Raw genomic sequence first — 25,673 nt, 5'->3', positions numbered from 1 at the left:
CTTGGTGACACAAAACTGGATTTCCTAGGTCTGCTTCCAAACCCCAAATGCAGCAGAATTTCTTGAGGCAAGAGTATAAATATTAGCAAGAGAACTGGAATTCAGCTGGTCATGTTCAGAGACAGAGTTGTATCACTTAAGCAGTTACACCATTTACAGAGTAAAATGTAATATAAAATACAAAATTAATGTTTGTTTTCACAGTTTTGTCAATGGAATTTATTTGAAGGTAGATATGGCACTTTTATTCATGAGTCCTTTGGATTTATCATTCTCTGTTTTGTTGGTCAGAGTTTCTAAGTTCTCTGCTGATTTCTTTCATATCTTTGGAGTATAGATTGAGCTGCAGTATTGCTTGGTCACTTTGCTCAAATTGCTTGGTCAGTTTAATAGTTTTTAGGATATAATTCCAAAATTGATTTTCAAAAATTGTTGGACCCATTTCTTGTCTTTGTCGTCTTGCTTTTCCATAGCCTTTCTACCTTTTATCATTTGCCCATTTGTTAATTTAACCAGTCTGCTGATATGAGATGATAACTTAGAAGTTTTGATTTTTACTTCTCTAAGTAGCAGTAGTTTATAATATTTTTTCAAGTAGTTATTGGCAGCTTCAGTTTCTTCCTATAAAAGTTGTTTTTTCCTATCCTTCTACCATTCATGAATCAGAAAAGGGCCCATATGTTTTTGACTAACTTCTCTTGGAAATAAGATTCTTATGAGAAAAACTGACTGCAAAGATTTCCCCCCCTAGTTTTCTGTCCTGTGCCTTTTATAATTTTAGTTGCATTGTTTTTGTTGATTTAAGAACCTTGTTGTGAACTCCTGTCATATCCATTAATCCAACAGATAATTTTTCAGTTCCAAATTTTCTCTCAAGCAATGTGTTATCTGTATGAAGACAAGGCATATTTCTACATTTGACCTGCTGCAAAGAACAAGAAAAATAAAGTAAAAAAAAATCTTAAATTTTCTCTCCAAATTCATCAGTTTTCTCTCTGGTGATGGATTGCATTTTTAATCAGTTCTTTTCTGCAGTGTTTCTTTTAGTCAATTTATTTTTAATTTTCAACATTCACTTCCATAAGTTTTAAATTTTTGCCTGTTCCCTGGCCTCTCCCCTCCCTAAGGCAGTGTAAAATCTGATATAGACTGAACACACACATTCGTATTGTCACATAAGTCATGTTGTATAGATGAATTATAACAAATGGGAGAAACCCTGAGATAGAAAAGCAAAACAAAAGAAAAAGGAAAGTGGTTTGCTTCACTCTACATTGTGACAATATGGTTGCTTTTTTAGCTGTGGTTTGGTCCTTTGGAAATATTCCAGGTTCTTGCCTTCCTGAAAATGGCCAAGTCTGTCAAGGTCAGTCTTCTCACACTGGCTGTTACTATGTACAGTGTTTTACTGACTCTCTTCCCTTCACTCAGCATCAGTTCCTATAAAGTCTCTCCACTACAGGTTTTTCTGAAGTCCACTTGTTCGTTATTTCTTATAGCATAGTAGTATTTCATCACGTTCACATTTCCCAATGGATGGGTATTCCTTTAGTTTGTAGTTCTTGGCCACCAAAGTGCTGCTACAAATAATTTTGCACATGTGGGATTTTTTTCCCCAGTTTTGTGATCCTCTTTGGGAAAGAGACATAGACAAACCTTTTACTGGGTTAAATTCGTTCTCTAGAATACTTGGACCAGTTCAGTACTCCATTAATAACTCATTACTGTACCCATTTTTCCTGCATTTCCTCTGTGCTTCCTGATAGGCGTAAGTTGGAGCCCCAGAATTGATTTAATTTGTGCTTCTCTAATTAACAGTGATTTAGAGCATTTTTTTCATATGTATTTGATAGATTTGATTTCTGTATCTGAGAATTGCCTGTTTCTGTCATTTGACCTTTTGTCAGTTTGTGAATGGCTTTTATCTTTAACAAATTTCTCCTGGTTCTGTAGTTGGTATATATTACAAAATGAGTCTTTTATAAAAGAAATTTGGTGCAAAAATATTTGATATTACTTCATTGTGTATTGTACCTTTTTGCAAAATGTACTTTGCCTTTCAGCAAACTATTTTATTTATTATTTGTTTTTCTTTGAAATCATGATTGCTAGATCTTGCTCTAGCCCTTTATTTTCAATTTTCTATGTTCTTTTCCTGGTTCACATGCATTTCTTCTAAATAGCATATTGTTGGATTTTCATAAGTAATCCATTCTGCTATCCAGTTCTATTTTATGAGCAAATATTTCCTGCCATCCCTCCTAGTTTCCCTTCTGTTTTAAAACCTCTGCTTCCCTCTTCCTTCTCCCAATACATCTGTCTTCCTCCGTCCTTCATTTTTTGGAGAACATTTCAACATGATTGACTCACACTTATGTCCTTTAACTGCCCACATAATAATAAAGTTCTTAGGAGTTTTATGTATCATCTTTCATAGGAAAGTAAATGCTTTAACCTCTGTGTCCCTTTTGTTTACTTCTTATGCTTGGATCTTGTGTTTGAGTGTCATATTTTCGATACAACTCTGGTGTTTTGATCAGGAATGCTTGCAAGTCCTCTGTTTCCTTAAATTCTTTTTTCCCTTTAAAGGATTATACCCAGTTTTGCTGGTTAGGTTTTTCTTTGTTGTAATCCCAGCTCCTAATTCCAACATATTATATTGTACTCCTTTAATATGGAAGCCTATGGAAGCCCTTAAATCTTGTGTGAAACTGACTGTGGCTTCTTAACATTTGAGTTGTTTCTGACTCGAAGTATTTGGGAGCTCTGGCATTTGGTTACAATATTCCTTAATTTTCCCTTTAGGATCTTTAGTGGGTTCTTCCAGTGTCCATTTTACCCTCTTGATCTAAGATATCAAGGCACTTTTTCTTGAGAATTCCTTGCAGTTTCCTGTCTAGGCTCTTTCTTTGAGTATGGCTTTTAAGTGTTCATAGTTCTTAAATGATCTTTCTTCAATCTGTTTTCCAGATCACGTGTTTGTGGTGAGATAGTTTACTTTTTCATTCTTTTAACTTTGTTTAATTTCTTGATGTTTAGTTTCCAGTTACCCAGTTACAACTACAGTGAGTGTTTGTGACTGCCCCTCTTCAGTTTGGTTAGTTCTGCTTTTTAAGTAGTTCTTTTCTTCGATGAGTTTTTGTGTCTCTTTTACCATTATGCCATTTGTGTTTTTAAGGTATTATTTACTTCATTATTTTTTGGTGTCTGTTTTACTAAGCTGTTAATTCTTTTTACATACTTTTCCTACATCACTTTCATTTTTCCCCCTAATTTTCCCCTAACCACTCATTAGGTCTTTCTTTAGCTATTCAAGAAAGTCTGCTTGAGCTTCAGTCCAATGAACATTTTTGTTTGAGACTTTTTGGTAGCTGTTTTTGTATTGTTGTCTTCAGTGTTTCTTTTTTTGATTTGCTTATTTTTTTCCAGTGTTTTTCTTCATTTTAAACTTTATCAAACTTCATCTATTTACTTAGAGGTAGGGAAGCATTGTGCCAAGTTTCAAGTTTCTTGTGCTACTTTCAGAGCTAGTTCTAAGGGTCTCCAAGTTTTCAGTGCTTAAAAGGTGATATTATCCATTGCTTTCCTGGTCTGTGCTGTAATCTTTACTCAAGAAGGACTTTTGTTCCCATGTCCTTGTTCCTCATGGCCCTTGAACTGTGTTTTACCAGTATCATTGACTTTAGCTAATCTCTTAAATTTTCTTGTGTCACAAACATCTTACTCTGATTTTTTTCTTGACTCTACCATTCCAAAATTTGATTTGATGTATTATTTTAAAGCTATTTTGAAGGGAATGTTGGGAGACTTGACCTGAATTACCACCTCTAATGTGGCATTTTGGTTCCTGTTCTCAGATTTAAGTATATCTTTTTACATTTTCTTTTTCTTTTTCAATTTAGTGTCATGATACACTGGTACAGTTTGGTGGATTTTTGGCCTCTAATCTGATTTCAGAGGATTATATTAAACGAGTACCATCAATTGATGTTCTCTGTAAAGAGTATCATACACCTCATGATGCAGCATTTTTCCTATCTAGACCAATGTATGCACACCATATTTCAGTAAGTAACAGGGTATTCTCATTCATATTATGTAAGCTTTTTCAAGTGTTCCATAATTTTTATATTCATTAATTTACTACTAACCTAATTTAAAAATGATTATGTTTATAATCCTGAGTTTTGTTGTTGATAAGACTTTATTTCAGAAAACTCAAGAACTCAAATCTGTCATATTACTTTTTCAATGTATAGAAATTTTATTGAAAGTTTTTGAGCTCTTTACTTTTCCCCTTGCTTCCTTTCTGACCTTAGGCTTCCTAGAAACTATTCTGAAATGAAAGGCAGGAGGAATACTTGCCACCTTCATACAGTACTCCTTCCTGGTGTTCCCTGCCCCCTCTGTCCCTCAGCCATGCAAGGTTTCTTGACTGCTCAAATGGCCTGGATAAGATAGGAGTTTTCTTTTCTTTGATGTGAGATAAAAGACCACTAAACTTTGCCAGTGTCTCTGAATGATCCTTAAGGTCCTATGGTTTGCCTTCTTTCTATGCCCCATCAACTCTCAGGCTTATGTACCCTGAAGCTGAACTTTCTTATAATCTCTCTTAAAGCTTGAGATGTCACATTTTCTGTTTATATCCTTAACACTTTAGTATGATGAACTTAAAAAAGCTGAAAAGGGAAATAAACAACAACATAAACTTCATAAATATATTGCATCTTGTGAGTTAGTGATGGCCCCTGTCCATGAAGCGGTAATCTCTTTGCATGTTTCTAAAGTGTGGGATGATATCAGTCCATATTTCTATGCCACATTCTGGTCATTAACAATATTTCACTATTGAATTTTAAGCAGAAGCATGGTCATCTTAATTTTGAGATTGATAGAATCAGTCATTTGATAACTTGATTTATACCAAGAAAATATACCTTAGAAAAATATTTAGTGTTTTACTTTTGTCTTTTTCCCCTACTTCCAGTCAAAGTATGATGAACTTAAAAAAGCTGAAAAGGGAAATAAACAACAACATAAACTTCATAAATATATTGCATCTTGTGAGTTAGTGATGGCCCCTGTCCATGAAGCAGTAATCTCTTTGCATGTTTCGAAAGTATGGGATGATATCAGTCCACAGTTCTATGCCACATTCTGGTCATTAACAATGTATGACCTTGCAGTACCACATAACAGCTATGAAAGAGAAGTCCATAAACTTAAAGTCCAGATGAAAGCAATTGATGACAATCAGGAAATGGTATGCCTTTAATTATTGGAATAATTAAAATATTAATTTATAATTGTGTAATAATAATTATTGTTGTAAAAAGTTCATTTTCTACATACATTTTGTTCATTTGTATAATTAATGTGAAGACACAGTTTTAATGTTAAATTTTCTGGTTTATATGTTATTACTGCTCATAATGAATAATTGATAAGAAATTGCATTTACATTTCAAGTAGAAAAAAGAAATGTTCTTAGTTTTTTTTTTCTATGTTTGCCAGCCACTAAATAAAAAGAAAAAAGAAAAAGAACGCTGCACTGCTCTTCAGGACAAACTTCTAGAAGAAGAAAAAAAACAGATGGAGCATGTTCAGAGAGTACTGCAGAGAGTAAAACTGGAAAAGGATAATTGGCTTTTAGCTAGTAAGTTCATGTGATCTCTTCAGTTCTACCAATCTCTTTATTGTGCTGTATTTTGTATTGTCTGTGTTTTTTTGTGTTAGTTGCAGTATTAACAATTATTGTTATCCAGAGGTTTGTTATAGGATTTTATGTCATTCTAGATATAATTTTTTTCCAGAATCAAAGATTTTAATCTTCATAGCATTTTATAGCCTCACTACTTTGGCATGCTAAGAGTTGGTTTTCTTTGTCTAAAGATTATTCATAGCATAAGCCACCTGGGTTGAAGGAAGACCCATTCCTTTCACTCTGTGTGAATTATGTTTTTGGCTATAATTCTTCCTAAAGTTTTTTTTGCAAAGCAGTGAACTTTGTTAGTGATTTACTGATTGAGAGCATTTTTCATATGCTAATTAACATAGGTTTAATTTCTCTGAAAATGACTTGTTTCATGCTGCTTGATCAATTTAAAATTAGATGTCTCTTATTTGATTCAGTTTTCTCTATACATTTGAGAAATGAGACCTTTATCATTGAAATTTTCTATAAAGCCATTTTTTCATCTAATTTTAGTTGCATTGCTTTTCTTTGTGCAAAAACTTTTTGATTTTTTAGTAATCAGGATAGTCATTTTACCCCTTCTGAATGTGTGCTTCACAAACTTTTCTTCTGCCCATATGTCTTACATTATACACCCCTAATTTGCTTACAGTGTCAACATTTATGTCTAAAAATGTGCCCATTTTGAGTTTATCTTAGTAAGATATTGGTCTGTATCCAGTTTCTGCCATATCATTTCCATACTTTTTGTTGCATAGTGCCTTTCTGCCTCAATATCAGGTAACTTAGGGCTTCTTGGACACTAATACTGTGCTTACTTTTTATGTAATGTGCATCAGTGAATGATCTTTCTGTTTCTTACCCAGGATGAAATTGTTTCAGTAATTAGAGGTGTATATTATATAGTTTATAATCTGCTACTGCTAGTACCCCTAACCCCCACCTTCACACTTTTAACATTTCCTTTCATATTCTTAACTTTTTGTTCTTTAAGAATGTTAGGCCTTTTTATTTCTTGCCTTACATCTTTGAGAACTTTTTCTTAGACTTGTGTTCAAACGGAATTTTTCTTTGAGATTTTGTTTGTAGATGTTTTCAGTTCCTTATATCTATTTTTCTCTTGAACTTCTCTTTCACTGAAACAAGCTTTATGGTTGAGTCCTTTCTTTTGTTTGCTTTTTCTTCTGACTTTTCATTAGGTAGAATTTGATATTAGTGCTTAGCTATGCACACATTTTTGCAAAGGTTTTTCTCTCTCAAACTTCCGTCCTTTTAAATCCTTCTGCGTTTCACAGCTCTGACTGTTAGTTTAATTGGTACAGTCTGGTGAAGATCTGTTTACTGAGCTCCTGGTATGAATTTTACAAATTTCTGACCCAACTTAAATGTTACCTCCATACAAAAGAAATGACCTGAAAAGTGCACTACAGAGGAGGAGAAGGAAGACTGAGGAAGGTGGTAAGACTTAATGGCATGAGGATAACATTTTATTTCCTGTAAACAATAGCTCTTATCCTGAATTTCTTTATTCATTAATAAAGTGGTTGACCTGGAAGGGATCTTAAATTGTCTTTCTAGCTCCACTTTATGAATTGTCTTCCTCAGTAAAAATATAAATTTCTTAAAGGTAGAAACTGTCTCATTTATTTGTATTTTTATCACAAGAATTTAGCAATGCCTTAATATGCTTCAATTTTTTTGTATTTTTTTCTTTAGAGTCTACCAAAAATGAGACCATCACAAAATTTCTTCAGTTGTGTATATTTCCTCGATGCATTTTTTCAGCAATTGATGCTGTTTACTGTTCTCATTTTGTGGAGTTAATACACCAACAGAAAACTCCAAATTTTTCTACACTTCTCTGTTATGATCGAGTAAGTTAATTAATTGTAAACATTTTTTCTTTCTGTTTAAACTTTTTGTCATTGGGAAAATCTTCAGTTTTATCAGTGAGTTTACTTCCTGTAAATGGAAATTACAGTCCTCTACATTGTTGAAAAATATTCCTGTGGTCAAAACATTTATCAACCAAGGTTAAAGTTTTGGTGATCAATGTCTCCACATTTAAGTACATTGTTTCTAGCTGGAAACTTAATATTTACTATTTTTAGTAGCACCTTGTAAAGTTTCTACTATTCCAAACAATAGTTGTGGGATTTCAGGATTACCTTTATGCTAGACTGAAATATCAGAGTACTATGAAGGTTTCAAGTAAAATCAAAAGCAGGAATTAAGGTTGCTAGGAGAAATATGAACAGTCTCAGATACACAGATGTTGCCACTCTGATAGCAGAAAGAGAAGAGGAATTAAGAAACCTCTTGATGAATAAAAGCTGGCTTGATGCTTAATTAAAAAAAAAAACTAAGAACTTGGCAACTGGTCCTATCACTTCTGGCAAATAGATAAGAAATCGAAGCTGTGTGAGATTTTATATTTTATATTCTTGGACTCAACAATCAACGCAGACAATGACTACAGTGAACTTGAAAAGAAGTTTGATCCCCTTGAAATGAAAGCTATGGCAAATTTTGACAGGAGACCAAAAAGCAAACGTATCAGTCAAAGCTGTGAAAGTTGGTCTATAAGAAAAACTGAGCTCTGCAGAATTGACATTTATGAATTATGCTGCACATGAGACTTTGTCAGTCCTTTCCACAGCAAGGAAGTCAAATTAGACAATACTTAAAGAAATTTAGACAATTCATTGCTAGGTCAAGTACTGAACCTGAAGAGTTCTTTGAACCTGAAGGTACTTTGGTCATATAAAGAGAAGATGGGACTCATTGGAAAAGACCCTGATATTGACAAAGATTAAAGGTAAAAGGAGAAGGGATTGTCTGAGACGTATAAAATCATTTATATTTATTAAAAAATGTGTCCATTGACAAAGTATTTGTAGCAGCTATTTTTGTGGTGGCAAAAAACTGGAAAATAAAGGGATGTCATCAGTTGAGGAATGACTGAACAAATTGTGGTATATGTGTGTGATGTAATACTCTAGGACTGTAAGAAATGAAGAGAGATAAAGAAAGAATTATATGAAGAAATGGAGTAAGAACTGGGAGACAATTGGTTCTAAAACATCAGTACTATAAAAGTAATGACTTTGTAAAAAAATAAAGTAATCAAAGTAGGAGAGCAGAATTATGTCAGAATTATGGAGAATTATGACCAAACAAGAGATAGAAAACATTATCAAATGCAAAACAGATAATTTTGATTATATCAAATTGAAGTTTTTGCACAAACTAATGCAACCAAGTTAAGAAGGGAAGCAGAAGCTGGGAAACAATTTTTACATTCCGTGTCTCTGATATAAAACTTAGAGACAACTGAGTCAAATTTACAAGAATACAGGTCATTCTCCAGTTAATAAATGGTCAAGAGGATATGAATGGGCAGTTTTCAGAGTAATAAACTAAAGTTATCTATAATCATATGAAAAAATAGTCTAAATTTCTGAATTGCAAGTCAAAGCAGATCTAAGGTACCACATCACACCTGTCAGATTGGTTAACATGACAAAACAGGAAGATGATAAATGTTGAAGAAGATGTGGGAGAGTTGGAACACTAATTCATTGTTGATGGTGCTGTGAGCTGATCCAACCTTTCTGGAGAGCAATCAGGAACTATGCCCAAAGGACTACAAAAATATGCATACCCTTTGACCCAGCAATATCACTTCTAGAAGAGTATCCCCAAGATATCATAAAAATTGGAAAGGGTGGCACATGCACAAAAATATTTATAGCACCACTCTTTGTGGTGACCAAAAACTGGAAATCAAGGTGATGCCCATCAAGTGGGGAATGGCTGAACAACTTATGGTATATGAATGCAGTGGAATACTACTGTGCTATAAGAAATGATGAGTAGGTGGATTTCAGGAAAAACCTGGAAAGACTTTATAGGAACCGATGCTGAGTGAAGAGAGCAAAGTTAACAGAACATTGCACATAGTAATAGCCAAATCATGCGAGGACTGACCTTGACAGATAATCCTTTTAAAAAGGATGAACCTGAAACAATTCCAAAGGACTTATGATGCAAAATGCCATCCATATCCAGAGAAAGGACTATAGAGTCTGAATGCAGATGAAAGTACACTATTTGTTTCTTTATTCTTGTGGTTCTTCTCATTGATTTTAATGCTTCTTTGCAACATGACTAGTAAGAGAATATGTTTAATATGACTGTGTATCAGATTGCATGTCTTCTTGGGAATGAAGAGGGGAAGGATTGGGAGAAAATTTAGATCTCAAAATTCTGGAAGTGAATGTTGAAAATTATAAAGAAATTTTAAAAACTGAAAGTAATTGAGGGAACAGAACTAGATCTTTCACAGAGTGAGGCTAATATGTAAATCTTTGTAATATGAAAAAAACTTGGAAAAGTTGGTTTTATCTATATGTTTTTAACCCTTTCCTTAAAAGCCAAAGCTGTGTTTCCTTAAGAGTTGTAGTTTTTTCTGTAATATTTGCTCAAGGCTTGCACTAGACGAGTCATTTCTCCCATCACTTTTAGTACATAATCTTTTCAATTTCCCCTAAGTATGGTGGAATCTTGGATTTGATGAGTAAAAACAGAAGAGTGTTAAATTCTATTTTGCTTATTAAAAATATTTAAAACATAGTTCTATTGTAATCATTTACTTCTTATAGTGTTTCTCAGAAAAAAATATTTGCTCATATCTTTTGTACATCTTTTTTAGTCATAGCTGTATCGTTTTTGGATGCTTTTACTGGAGGTGTATAATTGCAAAGTATTTTTGAATAAAATATTTCTTGAAATACTAGCTGCATTGTTGTATAAATTTCAAAATATTAAAGCAGTTTTTATTTGAAAAAAATTCTGTATTTTACATTCCTGTATTTCAGGTTTTCTCTGATATAATTTACACAGTGGCAAGTTGTACTGAAAATGAAGCAAGTAGATATGGCAGATTTTTGTGCTATATGCTAACAACAGTGACTAAATGGCACAGTGATAGAACAATATATGAAAAGGTAGGAAAATGATGTTTTCAGCTTTTAAAATTAATACTGATATGAAGTTCCATAAAGTGAAGTAGTATTTTCTTTTTGAAGTTTTCCATCTTGGTATTCCCCTCTGTATCCATCTTCTATATAAAGTTTTACAAACTGACCATGTACTAATAGAAACTTTGGAAATAAGTGCAAAAATCCAGAAATATTAAACACATCCTTTAAATTACATTTAGCAAATAGGCACTGAAAAATGATGAAAAATCAGCTGGAAGTACAAATGACATATTTTTCTCATTAAAGATATTGTCAGTCAATAGATAACCTTCCAAAATTTGTGATATGTATTGTAAGCAATACTGAATTATATTTTTGGCTAAAAAACTCTGAGAAAAACAACAAATTAAAAACTCCAAGCAGCAATTTCAATTTTAAAATATAAAATTTGAAAGTCAATGAAGAGATTTAATAACATTAGCAAAAAAGTTATTGATTTAATATGTAAAAAAAATTTACAAATTGAAAATAAAACCACAATTAAAGAGACATTTGTCATTGCTCAGTTGTTTTTCACTTACATCCAATTCTTTGTGACCTCATTTGGGATTTCTTGCTATAGATACCAGAATGGTTTCACAGTTTCTTCTCCATCTCATTTTACAGTTGAGGAAACTGAGACAAGCAGGATTAAGTGATGTGCCAAGGATCCCACAGCTAGTAAATATATGAGGCCTAATTTGAACTCTGGGAGAGGAATCTTTCTGACTCCAGACCTAGTGCTCCACATACAATGCTGATTACCTATTTTATAAAGAAAAGTGAAGTTAGTGTTATTAAAAAGTGAAAAAGATAAATTAACAAAGGAAAAAATTATTAGAAAGTATTTTTCTCAACTAATAAAAATGACATCTTGAATGAAATGAATGAAAAATTTCAAAATATAAAATGCTTAAATGGATAAGACAATACAAAAAGACAAGTTAACCAAATTTTAGAACAAAATATATTGAACAAGTCATAAATGAACTGTCAAAGGAAAAACAGTGGTCTTACATGGATATAAAAAGAAATCAATGGATAGGTAAAAGGAGGTAATTTCCAGTGTTTAACAAGGTTTAATATAGTAAAGGAGACCTACCCAAATCTATCTACAGTAGCACCTTGACCAACTGAAGGAAACTCAAAGCACAGAAAGAAGACTTTCTTTAATGAATGTTGTGTATTGAATGTAATATTGATGCTCCATCAACTGCACCACCTAGGTGCTGCAGGGAAATTACCCACATCTGGAAGGATGAGAAAAAGCAGAGAATGACACTGATTGCTTTTGCTCTCAAGCGCCACCTAGGAGATAGTCCAACCTTTTACCTTTATGCTTTCTGTATTCCTGTTTCAAATGTAATTCTTGTAAAGAACATATTGTTGGATTATGGTTTTTAATCCATTCTCCTATCTGTCTTCGTTTTATGGGAGAGGTCATCCCATTTACACTCATAGTTACGATTACTATCTATGTTTTTCCCTCCATCATCTTTCCCACCATTTGTGCTTTTAGTTCTCTTTTCCCTTCCACAGGAGCAGCTAGGTGGTGCAGTGGGTAGAGCACCAGTGCAGGAGTCAGGGGGACCTGAGTTCAAATCTCACCTCAGACACTTGACACTCAGTAGCTGTGGGCTAGTTACTTAGGCAAGTCACTTAACCCCAATTGCCTCATCCAGAGTCATCTCTGGTCATCCTGGTGAATGTCTGCTCACTGCATTCAGATGGCTCTGGAGGAGAAGTCAGGGTGATGACCTACATGGTCACCCTCACTCAAAACAAAGTCAAGTGCAAGCCATGTCATCATTTCTCTGATGGTGTGGTCTTCTTTGGCAAAGAAGGATGAACACCAACTACTACACATATAGAAAGAGGAATTATATGAGTACAACATGAACTACTCTTTACACAAATGACAGATCTAAAAATATATATCGTTTGCTGATGTTGAGCTAAACCAATAGGATAAAGATGTCATTGCAATCAAAAGAATTTAATTGTTCATTACAGTACCAGTCAAATCCCCAAAGGGTTACTTTATGTAGCTAGAAAAAAATGTAATGATTTTTGAGGATCAAAAAGCCAAGAATCTCAAGAGAAGTAATGGATGTGGAATCAAAGGTGGTCAAGCAACACCATATTTAAGACTATATTACACTGAACAAAAACAGAATTTCATTAGCTAAAAAGAAACAAGACACATAAATTCAGAGACATCTGTGCACCAAATGTTCAAGTCTATCAGTGTGTGACTTGTGATAGAATCTATCAAGGTGTTATTGTACAGTCAGTTTCAGAGCGAAGGATATCAACTAGCCAGTCAGATTTTACAGGAATGTCTCAGTCTTGATAATAGCCTAATATTTTACAATTGGAAAGACCTCAAATATTGAAATAAGACCTTATTATTACATGAAGAGTCCTGGGAAAATTGGAAAGCTGTGTGCTAAAAATGAAATTTAGAGAAATATTTTATACTATATTAAAAAGAAAAACTCCAAATAAGTACATAAGATAACAAAGATAACATTAAAAGCATTAGAGAAGCAAAGAAGAAATACTTTTCCCCTACAGATAGTGAAAGAACTTACGAGAAATCATAAATGAACAAATGCGATTATATAAAATAAAAAAAAGTTTATCAAAAATAGGACAAATTGCAGCTAAAATTATAAAGAAAACACTTACAGAGAAAAAATCTTTGCATTATTTACCTCTGATAAAGAACTTGCAACCATATATGAAAAGAAGTGGTTCAATATTATAAAAATAAGTAAATGAATAAATAAATGAAATATTATAAAAATAAATATAAAAAGTTTTATAAAAATAACATAAAAATTAACAAGTAAAATAATACATAAAATAAAATATAAAAATAACAATAAAAGCCAGTTGATAAATGGACAGGGACTTCTCAGAAAAAAATAAATCACATCAAAAATGATCTACATCTCTAATAAATAGGTAAATGCAAATGAAAGCAGCTCACATTTACTAAGTTTGCAAAGTTAACACAAAAATATAATAACAAATGCTTTAGGCTGTAAGATCTTGAGTTCATTTTGTACAGAGGAACTTGAGGAAAACCAGGGTTAAAACATAGGATTAAGTGACATACAATGGTCACATACCCAGGAAGTGTCAGAGGCCGAATTTTAACTGAGGTTTTTCCAGCTCCAAATCTAATAGTTTATCTCTTGTGCCACGTACTTGTTATAAAGAAAATTTAGGTACCTGTGAATATGCTAATTATGAGAACTAGAGAAAAATATATACTATACAATTTAAATTTAATTCAATTTAAATGTTATGCTTACAGATATATAGTTCTTGCTATTTTTGTCTTCTTGTCCATCATGCTCTAAGTGTTGTTATACTCTGACTTGAGGGTTTCACTTTGCAACTGAATTTCTCTTTAGGAATGTTGTAATTATCCAGGCTTCCTTACCATATTAAGGACAACTGGATTTGATGGTGGAAACAAGGCTGATCAATTAGACTATGAGAATTTCCGACATGTTGTACATAAATGGCACTATAAGCTAACAAAGGTAAAGAGAAAATCAAGGTTTTCATTGAGAAAGTTTTGTTTTTATCAGTATTTTACCTGAACAGTTATTTAAGATCTGTATTTTTAGGCTTCGGTACATTGCCTTGAAACTGGTGAATACACTCATGTCAGAAATATTTTGATTGTACTGACAAAAATACTTCCTTGGTACCCAAAAGTTTTGAACCTGGGTCAGGCTTTGGAAAGACGAGTTCATAAGATTTGTCAAGAAGAAAAAGAGAAGAGGCCTGACCTTTATGCATTGGCCATGGGGTAACAAAATTTTATTTTAAAATAATTTACTAGAATAGCTCAAGTAATTTTTGAAATATTTCTAATGTTGAAATGGTTTGTTGTGACCTTTAGTTAATGTCTATAAAATACTTTGTGATTTATACTATTATCTAATTTAATTTTTTTCATAATAGCTCAAATTTGAGGTAGAATGTAACTGTTGTAGAGTAAGATCTATCATTACCTATTACTTACATGTATTTAATACTTTAATTTTAAGCTATTCAGGACAGTTGAAAAACAGAAAACTTTCTATGGTACCAGAAAATGAATTTCATCACAAAGACCCTCCTCTGAGAAATGTTGCTGCATCCATTCAAAATGGCGCTGGTGGTGTTGGACTAACTACATCACTCTCAATAACCACAGCTAAGGTGGAAGAAACCTGTATTGGGGACACTGGTATGCCATTTTTAAATCCTTGGGAATAAATCAATTAATGTATTAAGTATTGAAGGAAATCCTAACATCATTGAATATTTTCTGTATATTTAGTAACACTGTATGAAAATGAAAAACATAGCAACCTATTTGTCTCACAGTGTCGATTTAGTCATGTCAATTGATTGTTCATTTTCTATTTTGTTGAAATCTCAGAATATCTTTCACTTATGGATCTCTAGGCTGTGGTCTGGGAGAGTTAGGAAGACAGAACACAGTCATACATTGCTGTAATTCATAATATTACTTAAGGTGTAAGTATACAAAAAATATGTAAAGTTAGGAGAGAATGCTCTGGCAGTGGAGTACTGCTTGCTGTGTTAAAAATATTTCAAATGTTATGAACAGAGTGCAAATGCTATGCAAAAGGTAGAAGTAGGAAGCTGCAAAGAGTCTCACTTTACCAGATGCCTATTGGACATCTCAAAGCCAATATGTTTCTAGTCATCTTACCCTAACCCTAAATGTTAAGAGCCTTCTGGCTGATGTCTTTTTCCCACTTCTCCTTGTTCCAATCTTTAGTAGGTCATTTGTGAAGCCAAGGTCTGTCTATTAACCATATTTTGTTAAAGTCGTGTGGGTTCTCATTTGTATTCACGTTTGAATATAGAATGCTCTAGAGTTTTTACACTCTTTTCTAACCCTAACCCTAACCTTTACTTATCTCCCCTGTCCTTTAAGTCTCAGCTAAAAACCTACCTTTTTCAAGGAATTTACCCCCTAACCCCCCCCAAGGAAATGCAATTCCATTTCTGCACCTTTAATGCTCTAGGGAAAAGAATAACTATTTATGTAGAGCTTACTATGTGCCAAGGTCACGTTGTTATTATGTGCACTATAATTAGATAATGATTTCTGATTATTTTTGTTGTTTTTAGTACTACTTCTTACCAAATTCTAGTCAACAGAACAGTTACATGTAATTCCTTTTTCCACCTGAAAGAGGAATGATTTTTCTATCAATTTTTATTATTAATTTTTATTGCCAAATTTAATAATTTGTCTGTTAAGTCATTAACTGCTAAGGTTTTACAGGTCTTGAGTAGCAAAAAACATAGTACTCAAACTTTGGAGCTTAAGTTAATCAAAAAGGGTCTTTTATTTTGTTGGAAGAATAACTAAATTTCATAGCTTTATGATACAGCATTTTTGAGATAAAAAAATCATAATATTTTTCCTGAGGAGATATTAAATAACTGGGTCTGAATTAATGGATACCATTGTCTGAAAACAAGGCAAGTAGATTGTACAGTCAGACTCATCTGCCTGATTTGACCTTGGCCAAGGTCCAGATTTTACCTTGACATGCTTTGACTATAAAACAAATTGTTTATTACTGTTATTATTCAGTCGTCTTTTGCTTGCTTTGAGATTTGTCAAGTATGTATATATTTTTCATTTCAGATAAATTAAAAGACAACATTCAGTGTTCTCTGAAAAAGCTTAGTAAAACAGCCAGTACAGCATCAAAAATGACTACAAGTAATGAAAACAATGTTTTTAACAGGTAAGAAGTGCAAATTTTATGTGCCTTAACTGATCTAACTGCCAGTTATTTTAAAAAATATTTTACATTTGTGTTTCTAGATTTCATATAACTAAATAATGATAGAAATCATTTTGTGTTGTAATGGTTATCTGATAGAGGTCATGAGTTTACATACATTCATATAGTGGCTGGTCTGTGTCTTATGTTCCTTCTTCTCTCTTCCTAAAGTAAAAAAGTCCCTTGAATGTTCTTCCTCTTCTACCTTTCCAGACCCAGCTAAAATCTCATTTTCTACAGGAAGCCTTTATCACACTCTTAACTGTAGTGCCTTCCCTCTATGATTTTCTATTTATTTTATTCATACATGTACATTTTTGTTTGTTTCTTTCTCTTCCCTGTTAAAATTTTGAGCATTTATTTCCTTTTTTTGTATTCCCAATGTGTGGAGCTTAAGGTTAGTAGTAGCTTAACGTCTGTTGAGATTTATGGGGAAACCAAGGGAATTAAGACCATTTTAGACCCTTTTTACACCTTTTAGACCCTTCCTTTGCTGTCATCATTCAGCATTGTCTCCTCTTTTCATATTCATATTGCTCTTAACCTCTTAACTCATTCATTATTAAAGAATTACAGAATTGGACTAAGACTAATTTTGTACATCTTGCTCAGTAGCACAGGTATTACAAGCAGTACTGAAACAACTTTTTAAAGCAATAGGGAATAAAAGAAAGGTTAAGTCTTATAACTGGTGTCTTGGAAAAGAAATAAGGAGAGATGTTGGGGGGATAAAAACAGGTAGCTTAGACTACTGTGAATATGTTTTACTCACCAACTTCTTTGTAAAGAATAGGACATTGCAGCATTGGCAATTGTAAAATCATCAAAGACAGAGAGAAGAAGATTGTAGAATGGACGAGAAAGTACAATGCAATAATATTTTCAAAAGGAATAAAGGCACTTGAAATATAAAGATTCACTCAAAAATAAAGTAAAGACCTGGAAGAAAGTCTTTTGGAGCTACATAAAGCAACAGCAAAAATAGAATTTATTTAAGAAACAAACAGGGAAACTGAATGGTATTTGATTACTTAAAGAAGGGGAAGAGAAAAACAGACATATGAGTTTTTTGTGTTCCCTGTATTGCATTAAGTGATTTTGAACTATCATGTGGAAGAGGAAAAAAAATACTAATAGGGAGGAAAAGACAGTGGGGGTCCTCACTCTGTTTCTTTTTAGAATTAGAAAACTATTAAATAGAAAAACAAGAAAGAATGAATTGATTTCAGAACCAGAAGAAAATTTTTAAAAAGTTAGATGATATATCTACCAGTCATTAATTAGGAGTAAAAAGGACTAAACTGGGACTAAGAAAGGTGTTCCAGTTGTACAAATGCTTCAATTCTAACCGTAACCCTTTACAAAAATTCACCAGGTAGTTAGGCATAAAGACAGTACCAGCGAATAGAGAACAACAAAAATATTAAATATTTTCTTATTGACATCTACTCATTACATTCACTAAACATAACAAAGATTAAAAATTAGTTAGAAAATAAAATACTCCCTTTCATATGTACTGACAGTGACATCCCAAGCAGATCACTTAACCTCTTGGTACTTTAGTCCCCAGATTTAGCCTTATGACCAAAAAGAAATGAGAAATAAGTTCAAAGTATTTAAGTTGGCTCTCCATTCATTTTACTTCTCAGTATTTTCTCTATAAACTTTTAAAACTTTTTTTGTTCTTGATGATATTCATGTCTTCCCTATATATATATATTGCAAATATAGTCTTTGTCCTGTGGGTCACTATACGTTTAGTATCTTGTAGTGTGCTTATATCAGTTGGGAAATTCAGCAAGTATTTATTAGATGACTGGTGCTCCAAAATATTGGCTGATTAAACTAGTTCCTTCATTAAGATTTTTTATTCTAAGATGAAATGTTCATGTCTTTTAAATTGGTGAATGTATTTGTTTTTTGTTTTATTAAACAACAGAAGTATCAAAGACAGTGAAAAAGAAAAGACTGCTAAAGAGAAGGAGAAAAAAGAAAAGATTCTGTCTACTTTTCCTGAGGTTAAACTATTTGTTAAAGAGAGTAAAGAAAAGTCAAAGGATAATCGTACAAACAAAGATGAAAAAACAAGGGAAATAAGAGAAAAAATACCCAGGTGTGACAAAGAGAAAGTTAAAAAGGAAGAAAAGGCTTCTAAAGATGAAAAATGCAAGATGGGTGGAGTAGATTCAAAATTGATTATAGAAAAAGAAAGAGAAAAAGAAATATCCAGAGAAAGAGATATTCCAAAGGAAATCAAAGGCAAGGAAATTATGAAAGGAGGAGAAAAAATAACAGTTGTTGGATTCTTAAAGTCATCAGGGTTCCAGATGGAAACATTAGATCCTGAAAAGGGTATGTAAAATGAAAAAAAATTATAATAACTTAATTCAGCTTTTAAAAAAAATGTTTTTTTTGAGCATCCTGAGACTTTTTGATGACAGAGTTAATCTAAAATAACATACTTCTTTTGGTGGTTTTTTTCCCTCTTAACAGAACAGAAACGACGAAAACTTGATACCTGGTTATCCCCATTGCATTCCTCAACAGTTAAGGTCCGTATAAATCTGCTTGTATTAAATTCTGTACTGAGAATACTTGTTTGAAGTACCAAACTCCTTTTAGAATTTTATGCTGAGTATTCAAAGGCATGACTACAGGAGTCATTATGTAAATGTTTTTCCTTATGTTCATATTTTTTCCCTTCCTGAATGCATATGCATTTTAAAAACTTTTAAAGCATTTTCATTTAAAAAATATTTTAATTCATCTCCCATTTACATATTAAAACAATTTTTAACATTTTTTTTTAAGTTTTGTGTTCCAAATTCTCTATCTGCCATTATCCTCCTTTCTCCTTGACATGGTAAACAGTCTGATATAGTTTATACATGTGCAGTGATATAAAAGTTTTCCATATTAGTCATTTTCTTTTTATTATTAAAAATATTATAATTATTATTGTTATGAATTCTTTCCAGTTTTCTGTGGTCACTTGCATTAGTTTTAGATTTTCTCCTCTTTCTTTCATTCTCCTTTCCCCCTCTGTCCCTGAGACGGTGTGCAGTCTTATATGGGTTCTACACGTACATTCTTATTAGACACATTTTCACATGGATTATGTTAAATAGAAGAATTAAAATGAATGGGAGAAAAAATCATACCAAAACTAAACATAAGATAAAATATTCTGCTTCATTCTGTGATCGAATTCCATAGTTCTTTCTCTTGATGTGGATGGCATTTTGTTCAGGAGTCCACTGAGAATTTTTTTGGTCCTTGCATTCTGATGAAGCACTAAAGTCTACCAGAAAAATTCCTTATACTGTGTGGCTATTACCGTGTACAAAGTTCTCCTGGTTCTGTGCCTTTTAAGCAGCATCTTCTTCATACAAGTCCTTCCAGGCCTCTTTGAAGTTTTCCTGTTCATAGCATGTATAGTATTCCATTACATTCATATACCACAACTTGTTCGACCATTTACCATTTGATGGGCATCTCCATGATTTCCAGTTCTTGGTCACCAAAAAGAGCTGCTATAAATATTTTTGTGCATGTGCCACCCTTTCCCATTTTTATGATTTCTTGGTGATACCGTCCTAGAAGCGATATCGCTGGGTCAAAGGATCTGCACATTTTTGTAGCCCTTTGGGCATAGTTCAAACTGCTCTCCAGAATGGTTGGATGAGCTCATAGCTCCACCAACAATGAATTAGTATTCCAAGTCTCTCACATCCTCTCCAAAATGTATCATTTTCCTTTCCATCTCTCTAATCAAAAGTGATTTAGAGCATTTTTTTATATGATTATAGATATCTTTAATTTCTTCCTCTGAAAATTGCCTGTTCATATCCTTTGACCATTTATCAATTGGGGAATGACTTGTATAGTTGTACATTTGACTTACTTCTCTATATATTCCAGAAATGAAGCCTTTATCCCCGAGGTTAGCTGTAAAAATTCTTTCCCAATTTACTACATCCCTCCAAATTTTGGTTGCATTGGCTTTGGTTGTGCAAAAACTTTTCAGTTTGATGTAATCAAAATTATCCATCTTGCATTTCATAATGCTTTCTATCTCTTCTTTAGTCAAAAATTCTTCTCTTCTCCATAGATCTGATAAAGACACTATTCCTTACTCCTCCAGTTTGTGCATGGTATCAATCTTTATACCTAGATCATGTACCCATTTGGACTTTATTCTTGTGTATGGTGTCAGGCATGGGTCCATGCCTAGTTTTTTTTTATTCAGTGTTCCCAGCAATTTTTGTCAAACAGTGACTTCTTATCCCAGAAGCTGGGGTCCTTAGGTTTATCAAACAGGAAATTGCTATGTTCCTTACCTACTGTATCTTGAGTGCCAAGTCTTTTCTACTTGTCTACCCTTCTGTTTCTTAGCCAGTACCAAGTGGTTTTGATAATTGCTGCTTTATAATACATTTTGAGATCTGGTAGCACTAGGCCACCTTCCCTAGCATTTCTTTGCATTAGTCCCTTTGATATTCTGGACCTTTTGTTCTTCCAGATGAATTTGGGTGTTGTTTTATCCAGCTCTAGAAAATAATTATCTGATAGTTTAATGGGTATGGCACTAAATAAGTCAATTAATTTAAGTAGAATTGTCATTTTTATTATATTAGCTTGGCCTACCCATGAGCAACTGATGTTTTTCCAATTACTTAGATCTGACATTATCTGTGCAAAAAGTGTCTTGTAATTGTGTTCATATACTCTTGGACTTGTTTTGGCAGGTAAACTCCCACATATTTTGCAGTTTCTACCCTAGCTTTAAATGGGATTTCTCTTTCTGTCTCTTGTTGTTGGACTTTGTTACTAATATAAAGGAATGCAGAAGATTTGTGCAGTTTTATTTTGTAACCAGCACCTTTGCCAAAGTTGTTTATTATTTTAAGTAGTTTTTTACTTGAATCTCTGGGATTCTCTAAGTAAATCATCATATCATCTGGAAAGAGTGATAACTTAGTTTCTTCTTTGCCTGTTCTAATTACTTCAATTTCTTTTTCTTATTGCTACAACTAATATTTCTAGTACCATATTGAATAATAGTGGTGATAATTGACATCCTTGTTTCACCCCTGATATTTTGGAAATGCATCTTGCTTATCCCCATTGCATATAATGCTTGCTGAAGGTTTTAGGTAGATACTGCTTATTATTTTATGGAAAGTTCCCTTTATTCCTATGTTGTCCAGTGTTTTTAATAGGAATGGGTGTTGTATTTTATGAAAGTTTTGTCTGTATCTATTGAGATAATCATGTGATTTTTGTTAGCTTTGTTGTTGATGTGATCAATAATGCTAATAGTTTTCCTAATATTGAACCAGCCTTGCATTCCTGGTATGAATCCTACCTGATCATAATGTATTAATCTCGTGATAAGGTGCTGTATTTGTTTCGCTAAAATATTATTTAAAATTTTTGCATCTATACTCATTAGGGAAATTGGTCTATAATTTTCTTTCTCTGCTTTGTCTCTTCCTGGTTTGGGTATCAAAACCATATTTGTATCATACAAAGAATTTGGGAGGACTTCTTCTTCCCCAATTTTCCAAAATAGTCTATAGTATTGGAATTAACTGTTCTTTAAATGTTTGATAGAATTTACTTGTGAATCCATCTGGCCCTGGAGATTTTTTACTAGGGAGTTCACTGATGGCTTGTTCAATTTCTTTTTCTGAGATGGGGTTGTTTAAGTATTCAACGTCCTCTTGTGTTCATCTGGGCAATTTGTATTTTTTAAAATACTCATCCATCTCATTTAGATTATTGAATTTGTGGGCATAAAGTTGGGCAAAGCTTTTCCATGGCCTGTGACCAATTCATACTTTTCTTAGGAGCTTTGGATGTAGGAGCTTTGACTTTGTTGCCTTCTTCTGAGTGTGTGTTTTTATTTTCTTTGTCACCATAATAATTTTCAGTAGCCAGAGTTTTTCTGTGGTTTACCCATGTTTCCAGCCTATTACTTGCTTGCCTATTTAACTCTGTAAACGAGGGCTCTCTGCTTCTAGGGTGGAGGTCCCCCAAGCTTCAGGGCTTTGGTGTTTTCCAAGATACTTCTAGGGACCTGTGAGCCTTCAGTTCTCCCAAGGGGCTATGATGTAGGGAGGGGTGCTTACTCCTTTCCTGGCCCATGTTCTGGTCAGTGAGTGACCACAAACACTCTTTTGTGCCTCTGTTATTTTATGCTGATTCACTGGCTCCCAAGACCTGCTCCTGGCTTGCTGGGGCCTGTGCTGGCCTCCTTCTGGATGAGAACCCAGGTGCAACAGACCTTACTGCTGACCTTTCATGTTGTCTTGGGCTGGAAATTTGTTTCACTTTGTCTTTTGGTGGGTTTTGCTGCTCTAGAATTTTTTTGGAGTTGTTTTAATTTTTTTCTTTTTTAATAATGATTTATTTTTAGTTTTCACCATTTGCTTACATAAGATTTTGTTATAAGATTCCTCATTTTCTCCCCAATACAGCATATAATGTGGTATAGACTGTACATACATTATAATTATTTTATTTTCACATTAGTTATATTGTAAAGAAAAATTAGAACCAAAGAGAAACAGAAGAACAAATAGTGTACTTTGATCTGCATTCAGAGTCTATAGTCCTTTCTCTGGCTTGGTTGTGGTTATTTTAATTCTGTATTTCTCAAGCTGCAATTTGTCTGCTTGCATTTTGATTGACAGTTGCAGTTAATTAATTAGATTTTAAAATATCTGTTTATCATTTTAATATTACCGGTTCAAACATTTCCCCCCAAATCCTGTTATATTACAGACCACTTACAAAGGAATTATTCACAAGTACCCTGGAGAAATATGTTACATATCCTTCTAGTTTTGTCATTAATCTTAATGTCAGTTTTATACTCTTTTGTTTTTCTCTCACCCTTCATTTCTGTTGTCCTTTTTTCTCCCTTTTTCCTTCCCTCTCTTTAACCTCCCATAATACTTAAAAAGTGCTTTGGGATGAGGACAGTAAGATATAACTTGAACAATATCACAAGTGGAAATAATGAATAGGTTATACTAATGGAAATTAAAGAAGAGTGATGAAAAAATATAAAGTTTTGTAATTTATTGATTGTATTGTTATACAATATTACTGTCACTAATCAATAAAATGTTTTCTACATGTAGTATATAACGCTATGCTGCACTGTATATTACTATGTAGTCATATTTACCCATATAAACAATGCATTATTTACATTCATTTTTTTCTGTTTTAAAATTCTTAAATTTTTTTTCACAGGTTGACAAGTATGATACAGATCTTTATTATTATCATAGTAATGGTTTTAACTTGTCATTACCAAATTACGTTCAAACTTAGGAAATTCGTCATTCAAAATAGTTCCAAACTTGTAGTTGTGTTGGCATAGTAAACATTTCCAAAATTATCCCCAGAAATAATACCTGATCTGTTTTATTATTCATACTTCACATCATTTCTCAGTTTTTCATAAGTCTGCTAACTTATGTATTATATCCTTCTGTTTTTTTGGTAGGATAATCTCTGTGATGGCAAGGAATCCTCAGGAAAGGTTTGTATATAATGAAATATCACATTTGTAGTAAATATAATGCAATTTTGAAGTTTTAGATTGACTACTTACATACACAGGCCCTGTGCTAAGCATTGAGAGTCCCCCCAAAAAATAACAAAATTAGTGCTTTATGACCATGAGGACAAGACCAAAAGCAGCAGTCAAGTGTGTTTCTATTTAGATCTTGATGGAGGCAGTCCAGGATTCTGAACCTTGGTTTTTATTTGTCTTTTCTGTTTTTAACACATTGTTTTGTATTTAGTAAGCCCTTACTAAATCATCTGTGTATCAATGGAGGTCACATAAAAATGCGAGAAACAGACATTTCAGCTGCAGTTACATGAAAGACCCAGTGATCCTTAGGGTGCAGTATCAAAGCAGATGATAACCTATTTCCTATTTTCTTTGATGTTATTTCCATTGGTAAAAGCATGACTCTTTCTGTTGTACAGCCATACAACAGTGCAAATGATTTTGAAGGTGTGAATATTTGTTTTTTGGATTTTAATGTGATATGGTTGCAGAGAATCAAGCTGTAGAAGGAGTAGGCCAGTCAAATCCTGAATACACTTGCTCCCTTGGACAACAGCATGGGGAGGGCCACTTTTGATTCTTGAACTCTATCCTATTTGTACAAGATCTACTTGTAGTATTAAATTTGAAGATTAAAAAACTGCAGAAGTAAGTTTTTTCTGTAGTCAGTGTAGAAAAAAAAATTTTCATGAGAGATTGACACAATTTGCACAATATGTATAGTCATGGATGAAGGAAAACTTAATAATCATAAAAACATATCAATTTTATACTCATCACTTTTGTATATTATTATAGCATAAGCAGATTATCTAAATCTATTTTCTTCAAAATGTCTTCCCAGTTTTCCTAGCCAGTTTTTTTAAATACTGTTTTCTTCAAAACTGAAAGAAGCCTTTCCTGGTTTACTCATAGTTGGTAATGTCTTCTCCCAGCAAAAGCATTTGTACACACATGGACACAAATTTTGTACCTGCTCATTTGAGTATCTTTGCTTTTTGTTACATGAGTAGTAGTTTCATTTTTGCTGTGTAATCTTTAGCATCTAGTATATTGTGATAATTAGTAAAACTTTTAATTAATGAGCTAGCATGGTTTTCCATTTTAATTGAATAATAAAATAAATTGAAATTCTGCAGTTTGTTAATGGCTTCTTAATAATTCTTCTCTCCAATTCCATTATGAATTCCTAAATTCGATCACTTAAGTAATTTATTTTTTGTGTCTTGAGGAAAGCCTGGCCGATTTAAATTTGCATTTACATTAAATGTTATCCTATTTCCCATCTTCACAAACATTTAATGTCAAATACTTAAAACCTTTAATAGTGTTGCCTTAATATCACAGCATTGCATTAACCGTATCACTCTATCACTAAGCAAGAGTAAAGAAAAAGAAATGGACAAAAAAAAATTTAGACAAGTCCAGGGGAAAATCCAGAGACAGAAAAAAGAAAGATGACTAGAACAAGTGAAAGGGTGTGTAATTTTAAAAGATGAATGTGAAAATTTGTTAAATTA

General features: G+C 32.9%; 1 protein-coding gene across 1 annotated transcript in view; it reads left to right on the top strand.

The window, feature by feature from the left end:
* Positions 1-25,673, top strand: part of LOC140517020 (THO complex subunit 2-like) — a 71,738-nt gene that overhangs the window by 38,715 nt on the left and 7,350 nt on the right. The window contains exons 21-32 of the mRNA XM_072627868.1: positions 3,903-4,067; positions 4,988-5,263; positions 5,515-5,656; positions 7,412-7,569; positions 10,576-10,704; positions 14,145-14,276; positions 14,364-14,548; positions 14,790-14,971; positions 16,415-16,517; positions 18,499-18,911; positions 19,053-19,111; positions 24,082-24,117. Coding sequence (XP_072483969.1) covers positions 3,903-4,067; positions 4,988-5,263; positions 5,515-5,656; positions 7,412-7,569; positions 10,576-10,704; positions 14,145-14,276; positions 14,364-14,548; positions 14,790-14,971; positions 16,415-16,517; positions 18,499-18,911; positions 19,053-19,111; positions 24,082-24,117 — 1,980 coding nt within the window. The remainder of the gene's footprint in view (positions 1-3,902; positions 4,068-4,987; positions 5,264-5,514; positions 5,657-7,411; positions 7,570-10,575; positions 10,705-14,144; positions 14,277-14,363; positions 14,549-14,789; positions 14,972-16,414; positions 16,518-18,498; positions 18,912-19,052; positions 19,112-24,081; positions 24,118-25,673) is intronic.

The sequence above is a fragment of the Notamacropus eugenii genome, assembly GCF_028372415.1.
Source record: "Notamacropus eugenii isolate mMacEug1 chromosome Y unlocalized genomic scaffold, mMacEug1.pri_v2 SUPER_Y_unloc_7, whole genome shotgun sequence".
NCBI classification, from domain to species: Eukaryota; Metazoa; Chordata; class Mammalia; order Diprotodontia; family Macropodidae; genus Notamacropus; species Notamacropus eugenii.
This window is presented reverse-complemented; position numbering and strand designations above follow the sequence as displayed.